The following is a 10,202-nucleotide window of genomic DNA, read 5'->3' on the forward strand; positions in this document are numbered from 1 at the left end:
AGGGTTTGTGACTTTTAAACTATGGGTCCCCAGAAAAAAAGTTGGGAAACACTGATGTACATGATGGGATTAACATGAAGGAATGGACCTGATGTGGTGTCTTCTGTCCTTTTACAGAAACATAAAGTGAAATGAAATTTAAGTGGTGTTTGTTTACACAAGTATAGAAAATTCTAGAAGGCAGTCTGTGTCTCTCCCGTGACCACAATCTGCTGATCCTACAACCCCGTCATAACTTTACAGTGTCAAAGCTCAGGAGCGGAGTGATTGGAAACAGATTGTCTGGTTGTTCCTTCTTTTTCCTCCACAGCAGTGCAGACACAACAACAGTACCACGGGAGCTAAAAAAATAGATTTGTCATTTTTTTTCCTTTTTTTTTCTTATTTTAGGTCACAAAAAGGAGGGACAGACGTGGAGACGGGAGGTCAGCGGCTGATAGGAAGCTGTGGTAAAGAGATGGATGGGTGGGTCAAATGTCCTGGAGCTGCCAGTACGGAGAAGGGATGAGCTGTGGCGAGAAGAGACGAGAGTGAGTTTGTGTTACGCTGTTTTGCTCGCTCCAGACAAATGACCCATCACAAGAGTCGGATGTTTTACATGAAGGTTTGATGAATGGCTGTCGACAAATTTCAAAATTACAAATATAAACTCCTCACATTTGAACAATTTAGAATTTGAACTCCTTTAATTTCAGATTTATGTTTTATACCATATAAGAAATGAATTTATCATGATTTAAATGCAGTTTTTTGTACTTTGTATTTTGGCAAATTGACATAAAGAAATAAATAAACTTAATATTGAATTGAATTGAATTTATATTTATTTATTTATTTCTACAATCGTATAATTAAATAATCTTCTCTACAAAAACAGTGACTGATGCTGATTTAACTTACAATAAAATAACATGATTTTAATTTAATATATAATATAATATTTGAATATATGCCACATTGCTGTCAAATGCAAAAAGACATTGTATGAGAACGGAATAAAGAAATGTAATCTGAATCTGATGGTTTTTTTTAATTAGGTTTTTTACTTCCTGTAAACTTTTTATGTGAACATTTCAGATTCTAATTCATGTTCCTGTAAATAACAAATAAAAATGTGTAAGCGTTGGATGATGCTTTGATAATCAATTTTTCATTTTCTCTTACTTTTCTACTTCTAACTCCTACAGTCATCTAAAAAAACCTTATATTCATTTTTACTTTTTCAGTTTCAAAAATGCCATTGTGTGTTTTGTCTTCAGATTCTGGTTTTCTTCAATTTCGCATTAAAGGATATTTGAGAAATTAATTAAATTACCAGAAAGTGTCAAATAAATATTTTTAGCAAAAGTGGCCCGAAATAAATACAATAACAATAAATGAATGTATTATTAAAAAATCTAATTTTCATTCTCTGTCGGATATAACTATGAAAAACACCAGCTGTCAGACATAAACAAAAAAAGGAGAATAATTTAAGTTTTGTTTTTTTTTTTATAAAATGTGAAAAACAAATTGAAAATTCAAATGAACAAAATCAAAAGTCGTAGTAGCCGCTGGCACCAGGGAGCTGAACAAAAAATGTCAAGAGCATAAAATATAATCCTAGACTGTGTTTTTATCTGTGTTGAATTTCATGTTGTCAATGATAAACAATCACCATGGAATTAAAGACTGACACTCACTGTCCAAGTATCCGTGCAGAGCCAGTAGATGTGGTCGCTCGGGGCTGCTGAACGGAGAATAGTGGATATCCTCTGGAAGTGACGGCGGCATCCTGGACAGAGGAGCACTCTGGGAGAAAGTGTTCTGGAGCGGCTGCTTTTTGTGTCGGGCACGGCAGTTCTGAAACCAAACCTGGTAAATATTACAGATCATTGTCAACACTTGGAGGAAAATGTAAACACTTCACCATGTTAGAGAGTGAAAAGTTAATGTCATTCTATTTTGGGGGAGGGGAGATACTGAGTAAATACAACCAGGACTCAAAGATACTTTTATACCACATGCATTTAAAGAAAGTATAGAATATTTAAAATTCACAATTGCACTTTATCTATTTTTGCAATAAATTCCTCCCCTCTTAGTTGTATTTGGTCATGTCCGTCGTTCATATGTTTTATGTCTTAAATGCAGAGGTAGGTAAAGTAGCCAAAAATTGTACTCAAGTAAAAGTACTGTTACTTCAGAATAATATTACTCAAGTAAAAGTAAAAAGTAATCATCCAAATAATTACTTGAGGAAGAGTAAAAAAAGTACTTGATGAAAAAAACTACTCAAGTACTGAGTAACTGTTGAGTAACTGATTTATCTTATTTATTTTTTGATCAGCATTCAATCAGATAGATAAAATTATAAAGAGGAGAGTTTATCCTATCAATACATAATAAAATAAAGTGAATTAATTAAATGCCTTAAAATAATGTTTAGGTAAATTCAAGTATTGCAATAGAAAATGAAATATTTACAAAGTAACAATAAAAAACACAATGATTCAAGGTCAAACTTGCCACAACATATTCCCTGAGGTTAGAAGTTGAGTTTCTGAATGCTGAAATATCTGTTTGTTTTAGGGGAAGAAGAGCGGAAGTCTCTTTCTGACAAAATAAAAGTAGAGATACTGGATCACGGATGAATAGTGAATTGGATACTGGATGGCTAAAGCTTTATCCAGTATCTCTGTAATGAGTAACGAGCTAATAGCTATAGCCTAATGTAGTGCAGTAAGAGTACTGTTTCTTCTTCATAAATCTACTCAAGTAAAAGTATAAGTATAGTGATTTAAAACTACTCCTAGAAGTATTTTATTTTGAAAAACGTATTCAAGTAAATGTAACTCGTTACTACCCACCACACTGACTTCTACAGACTAAGCAAACAACTCGTAAATAATTACATCCCTTTGTTATTTAGTCTGTAAACAAAACTGAACACACAAGTCAAAATATTCTAAATCGTTGTTTCCCAAAGACTGGGTCGCGACCCTCAGGTGGGTCGCAAAAGTTTATATTTGGGTCATCTGGCATCATGTTTCCCAGGAGGTTACGAATAATGTCTATTGACTTGGGTCGTGAAGGTTTGTGACTTTTAAAATATGGGTGCCCAGAAATTTTTTTTTGGGAAACACTGTTCTAAAAGACATAAAGTAAAAAAAGTTGAAATGAATATCTCAAATTTACTTGACTAGATTAAAACTAAATACGAATTTTATTAAGTTTATTTTTCTTTCTTTACTTGTATGCTACTAATGTTACTTTACATTAGTAGCGTTTACTTGGTGAATCTTTCGATGTTGCCCCCTGCTGTCCTGTGTGTCATATGACGGTGTCCTCACCTGTATGACTCTTCTGCTGAGGCCTGTGATTTCTGAAAGTTTCTGTAAAGTTTGAGCGTCAGGGTTGTTGTCCTGAGCGAACTGAGACTGCATCACCTGTCAGAACAGACGGCGTTACGCTCAGCATGTATATACAACACCACATACTGCTGCATCATGCCTACACCGTAGTGGCAGTAGTGACTTTAGTGCCTCAGGCTAAAGTTCCTAGAATGTATGTGTATAAATAAAAAAAAATATCAAAATAACGCCAATATATTAGTGAACTAAAAAAAGAGAAAAAAACATTTGCAAATGCATACTATCTATCTATCTATAAATAGATATCTATCTATAAATAGATAGATAGATATATTACATATATGTATCTATCTATACATATCTATACATATCGATATATAGATAAATAACGCCAATATATTAGTGAACTAAAAAAAGAGAAAAAAACATTTGCAAATGCATACTATCTATCTATCTATAAATAGATATATATCTATAAATAGATAGATACATATATTACATATATGTATCTATCTATACATATCTATACATATCGATATATAGATAAATAACGCCAATATATTAGTGAACTAAAAAAAGAGAAAAAAAAATTTGCAAATGCATGCTATCTATCTTCTATCTATCTATCTATCTATCTATCTATCTATCTATCTATCTATCTATCTATCTATCTATCTATCTATCTATCTCTCTATCTCTCTATCTATCTATATATATATTTATACATATATAAATATATAAATATACATACATATAGATAGATACATATATTCATATATATAAAGTATATTTGTAGTGCCATATATATGTATATATATCAATATATGTATGTATCTATCTATATACATAAAAATATATATAGATAGATACATATATGTTTATAGTGCCATGACATATTCATATATTCATACATATTAATATATGTGTGTATATATATATATTTATACGTATATATATATTTAGATACATTCATATTCATATACATATGTTTGTAGTGCCATATATATATATATATTAACTCCTAATGTCGCTGCTTCTTTTCTTTAGTCCATCACTGTAAGTACACTAATATACTCGTACATACAGTACAGGTGTAATACAGTACCTGCAGTTGCTCGGCAGTGAAGGACGTCCGTGCCCTCTTGGCTGGTTTGGGTTGACAGTCCTGGTCAGAGGGCAGCGCTCCTTCCAGGGTCAGTCCTGTCCCTGTGGACAACAAGACGTCTTTCGTCACTTCAGCTCCAAATACCAAATCCACTTATCACGTTGCAACACTGGGTCTGACTGCCCCAACAGCTCTGTATTGTAAACCATGCAGACAAGGCAAGTAATTAAAATGTTTTCTTGCCAAAACCGCGGCCCGGCGTATTTATACCAACCTGACCTACATATCATTCAGCGAGTGCTGACAGAGCGCAAAGTCCTTCACATCAGAACACAACGGGAAAACCAACAGAGTTAGACTAAAGCTAGTGTTGATTTTGTTTTCATTGGTGTGTTTTATATAAAGGTTTTAGCTCATTCTAATGTCTGAAATGTTTTTCTTTCTCAGACCAAACCTTGGAATCACTTCAGCGGGCAAAACTCAAACTCTAATTCTCACCCACGGCCCCTCCAAGCCCTCAGCTGCGCTCCTTCCTAATAAAGATTGAAAACAGCGCGGCTCGATGACGTGTCCTTGTTTATTGTCACGTTAACTGTACAAAGCCCTGAGATCTCTATCTTAATAAGGACTTAAAGTACAGTCCTGTGATGGAGTGACATGACTGCAGTGAATAGCTGGACTCTGACGAGGTCTGGGAGCCAGGGTGGAAAAATCTGCAGAGAAGGAGACCTGAAGGCAGAACTGGAAACTTCTGCAGCTGAAGTGATCAAAGGTTGTCGAAATGATTTTTAACAGTTGTTACTGAGGCGTACACCAAGACTGGATATCCAACTGGCCTAGGTGGGCAGGCACCCAGATGTATTTGTACACATATAATTTATGTCTGTACAATTTAACCTCATATTTGTTAGAAATTTAATCACTGACGTCAAAGACGGGCAATATCACATCCATTCGTCCCATTCCAGAGAACCTCAACCAGAATCAGATTATTCCAGTACAGGGGAGGGATAAGGCAGTGGCCCAGGAATATCTTCTTTATCATTGGATCTGACGTTTCTTAAGTCATTCATTAAGTGAGTTACAGTCCCCTGTGAGTAAACAGTGACAGAAAGTGTGTATAAAGGGAGCATCAATCAGAGGCTCAGTCTCCAGGAATTTGGTCTTTGTTGTCATAGCAGTGACCTGACAACTGTTTAAGATGATTCATAAGTCTATTAAAGGTGACAAGCAATAAAAGAAGTACATGGAGAAAATTAACTCAAGTTAGCATTTATGAGGTTATAAAGTTTTATGATTGCGGAAACTGTCAGGGTTTAGGTGGGTAATAAGTAAAAGTGTGTCAAAATGTTGAATCTTTTGGAAAGAGACGAACCCGTCTCTGGTGACTCACTGGAATGTCAACGTGAAAATTCTGCAGGATTGATCTAGAAACATAAAATATTTGCAAAGTAAGCAACTAATAACACAGGTTTTGATTCAGTAAAGAAAATGTGTAATTTATATATATAGTAAATATATATATGCATGAAATATATATATATGCATGGAATTGGCTGGGCAGGAAATCTAAATAAATAAAAACAAACTGAAAAAATATGTTTAATTGTTTATATTTATTACTTTTTTAAATCAGAGAATAACAATATCTATATTTTGTCATTAAAAACTAAAATTAATTTTGAGACGTTTGTTCTATACATGTATTTTATGTTTTAGATTTTATCTTCAGAATAATTTTTAAAAAATACTACAAAAACTAGTCTGTCAATTAGGCTGGTGAGGGAAGAATTTGGCATAAAACAAACAAAAAAACCCAAAACAAACCTAAACTGTTTATTTCAGCTGAGAACTCAAACTCAAACCGATCCCTTTTTTGCCACCAAGACCCCAGGTTTCATCAACGTCGAGATCACATCACGTGTGTTACCGTTTTCTGCTGCCCTGCGCAGGTTTTCCAGCATGATGTCATAGTGACTGCGGCAGAGCACCCTGTCCTCCACCAGGCCGAACTCCTCCCCGGTCGACAGCTGCCTCTTACAGGAGTAACAGGCGAAACAGGCCAGGTGGTACACGCTGCCCCGAGCTCGTCGTACCCAGTCGCTGGCGTACACCTGCCGACCACACTGAGCGCACTTGGTGCCAAACCTACTGTGAGGGAGCAGAGACACGGCAGGTGAAGGTTAGGCCGACCTGTGCTCTACCTGTCTGTGAGTGTTTACGTGGATACACAGTTCACGACCGGTGTACTGTAAATAACTAGTATTTTTATATACATGGTAATGGTTTCCATCAATTCATGAAAAAAAATAAATGTTCCAAGCATAAATTGTCTGTGTAACTGTCAGTTAGACAGTACTTCACAGATGACTTTACTACTGGAGTATTCTGCACTGTATGGCAGGGTTTAAGGCCATATTATTTTTAAACATAGATTCACCAAACACATTTCGCCTCTATGGAGTTAACTGTTTTTTAAATAAAATAGAATTAAGATTAGAAAATTAATTAAGATCACGGGTGATGGAGCATCCCCTACTATATGTTGTATAAATTATGTTTTCTATTTTCCCGGACCTTGTGCTATGTATAAACATAGTTATTATCAGTACTGAACTATTTATATAATCACATCTTATACTTAAAATTATACAAAGTACACTGAGGACATAGAAGGGGAAACATTTATATAACAAAAAAGTCTAATTAATCCAGACTTCATGACCCTCCTGCAGCACCTTCACGGAACCCCTTAGGGTTGCAAACCCCATGTTGACGTCTTGTTTATGCTCACATTAACTGAACAAAACCTTTGAACCAAGCTTTGGTGGTTTTTAAATATTTATTTCTCTGAAAACAAGTCTGTAAAACCTTACTGTAGCTATGTAATTTCAAAGAAAAAAAATCCTAAAGGGTTTAATCGAATGTAGTTTTTATTAGTGCAGGTTTATGTAGTACCACATGGCATCAATTGTGTCAACAAAAGTCCTTTTAAGAGGAAAAATAACAATAAAGCATGACGCAAGTAATTGTTGTTGTTGTTATTATTTCATTTACGAATACACATTTTCCAACAAAAATCACTGGAGTGTTTTATCTAAGACATCAGTGATAATTAGTAAATATTAACAAACACAAACAGGCTCCAACAGCTACTGTAAACCACAGTTCCAAAAAAAAAAATCCTTTTGTTGCTTTTTCTTTTTCTTTACTACGGAATCAAAATCAGTAAAAACTGCCAAAAATAAAATTAACATTCAACCCTGTGCTTTATAATGGTTTTGTAAACTGCCTAGTGACAACTACCATCCCCGTAAACAACGCTACGTTTTTGAAATTGGCCTTTAGCTCCCGAGCGGACTGTGGGTGATATTTGTATTTAATTTTTTTTTTGTCTGGTCCTGTTTGGGCAGACTATCATTTCAACACATATATTTATATGTGATAAATCATGTAGACTAAAATGTTTGAGGCGCGAAGATAAAATTAAATTAACAACCACGGTTTTCAAAATGTCCATTTAAAGTTTGTATTTGGTGCCGAATCACGTGATCATTTTTTGCACATTATATTTCCAGAATAAAACAAATCTAAATCTTCACATCGCAATACATTAGGATTAAAATGATTACAAATAAATTAAATAATATTTAACAAATAACTATTAATTATACAATTAATTCAATTATGTGCATAAATAAATTCCAAAATACTTAAATACGTGAAAATGTACCTTAAATGTGCTTTATTATAACAGTATCCATTTAAAAATACTTAACCTCTATTATATTAAAATGTATTTTACGCTGTTTGGACTACGCTGTATTTACGTATGTTTTGAATCAGCGAAATGTTGCAGATTTTAGAATGAAGGAAAAATAATGAATATATATTTTTAATAAAAGACAGCGGTCTTACCTGAAATAGTCCAGTTTGCAGTAGATTTCTTTGTTTTTCACGTAGCAGCTGCTGTGTTGGCTCAGAGACACTCTGCACACGGAACACTCCAAACAGCCCAGGTGCCAGTTCAGGTTGTTCACCTGTGGACAAACAGTAACAGTATAAATACAGATATAATAATTATTTTTTTAAAGTACTGTTTCGAGTCTCCGCTAAGAAGATGAGGTTCGTATAAAACGTATTTCCCTAAAACAGTTACACTGAATTTCCCAAAACGTCAACGGAAGAAAAAAAAAGTCAAATTTAAACAATCACTTTTTATATGTTTCTGATCTTTCTTTCTTTCTTTCTTTTTAATTTTTTTTTCTCCTTACCTTGAGCAGATATCGGTCGTGGATCTCCAAGCCGCAGCTGGCGCACTGGTTCTTGGCCGCAGGAGAATAGAGACAGGAGGCCTCCGAGGGACTGGAATCACCCGACTCCTTCTTCACCTCCGACTTAGACTGTGGTAAAGAAACAAATACAGTTTTTAAATCGATGTACCGGGACATTCTGTCTTAATTAATTAACTATCTTTCGCGGGTACAGTAAACAAACAAAGATGTGGTTTAAAACGCCTCAATCTGGAACATTTGCTCACAGTTACTTAAACAACTTCACATTTAAATATCACCTAAATTAGAATTAGCTGGTTCAAAGCATTTAAAATCAGTTTCAGTGTTTTTTTTGTTTGTTTTTTTGTTGTTTTCATGTCATGCACTAAACCCTTCCGATCAGACAGTCGACACAGTCCGCTGCTCCAAACCTCCAGATCCGGGGGCGGAAAAAGTTTGGAAATTGAGAGAGTGAAGGAGTGAGGAAAACCTGAGAAAAGGAAGGAACTCCAGAGGGTGAAAACCAAACTGCTCCAGATGTTGCGTGACTCACCATTTTCGGCTCTTGGACGCTGCCTATTTGCAGAGAAGATGGAGTTCGCTCTGCGCGGTACGCATCTCTGCTCCGACCCACGCTACTGCATATCCGCTTCAAAACGAGGAATAACTCCTGTTCTCCTGCATTTAAACCCTGCTGACAAAGGAGATTTTGATGCAATTAGATAAAAAAGAAAGAAAAGACAACAACTGCATGATCGATCGTGCGCAATGTGGCTCCGTATTGCCATGCAATCACACGCGCTGCCAAAGAATGGATGGCACTATAAGTGCAATTAGCGGCGGATTGAAACGCTTTTTTTGAAAAGAGCGGAGCCGAGTGTCAATTTCACGTGTCAATCAAGAAAATGACAGCAGAGTAGGAGAGAGGAGCTGGCGGAACATCCTAATTTCAATAGATGTATCCTCGAAAATCGACAAATCTCCAAAGTGAAGAGGCTCAATTGGAGATCACGCTATTCATACGAGACAATGTGCAAAAACCGCCTCTGATCTTGAAGCATAAAGGAGCTTGATTGTCTCTTTCTGCTGATGGAGCCGTTTAAGTACTCCAGCCTCCCCTGAGGTGATTACAGCTGCATTTGTAAGATGCCAGAAAGCTGAACGTTTGGTGGCAACTCTGCCTTCGTGTTGTCCTTCATTTGGTAGGAAAATTAACATGGATTTAAGATTCTGTTAATTGCCAGCTCCACCGTAAACAGTGGACGCAACACAACATACAGAGAAGAGAAAAGTCATATGTACTTCATACACAGAGGAGCTCCCCAAAAACTGCTAAAAAACATAGTCCGGTGCAAGTTTTTCATTCCAGAACATCACAGGAAGAATATCCAAGTAATTCCACGTAACATGATTGGTTACATGGGCTTTCCTTCTGGATAAGCGAAAAACGTGTCTCCTTCTCTCAGTGTC

At 35.6% G+C, this 10,202-nt stretch overlaps 1 protein-coding gene across 1 annotated transcript; it reads right to left on the reverse strand.

Annotated features, from left to right (window-relative positions):
• On the reverse strand, positions 1–9,505 carry LOC103397599 (LIM/homeobox protein Lhx6-like). Its single transcript, XM_017042981.1, has 8 exons — positions 9,286–9,505; positions 8,733–8,861; positions 8,377–8,498; positions 6,389–6,609; positions 4,459–4,559; positions 3,333–3,428; positions 1,683–1,854; positions 1–509 (listed from the first exon to the last, which is right to left on the reverse strand). Exons 1-8 carry the CDS (start codon positions 9,286–9,288, stop codon positions 427–429), a joined length of 927 nt encoding a protein of 308 aa, XP_016898470.1. The 5' UTR covers positions 9,289–9,505; the 3' UTR covers positions 1–426.
• Positions 9,506–10,202: the final 697 nt, after the last annotated feature.

The sequence above is a fragment of the Cynoglossus semilaevis genome, chromosome Z (assembly GCF_000523025.1).
Source record: "Cynoglossus semilaevis isolate Cse_v1.0 chromosome Z, Cse_v1.0, whole genome shotgun sequence".
Classification (NCBI taxonomy): Eukaryota; Metazoa; Chordata; class Actinopteri; order Pleuronectiformes; family Cynoglossidae; genus Cynoglossus; species Cynoglossus semilaevis.

Coding starts and splice junctions, on each gene's coding strand:
- LOC103397599 (XM_017042981.1), bottom strand. Junction 6,610..8,376: donor TGCAAACTGGACTATTTCAG/GTAAGACCGCTG, acceptor GCTCCCTCACAG/TAGGTTTGGCACCAAGTGCG. Junction 510..1,682: donor TCTGCACGGATACTTGGACA/GTGAGTGTCAGT, acceptor TTCTCGCCACAG/CTCATCCCTTCTCCGTACTG.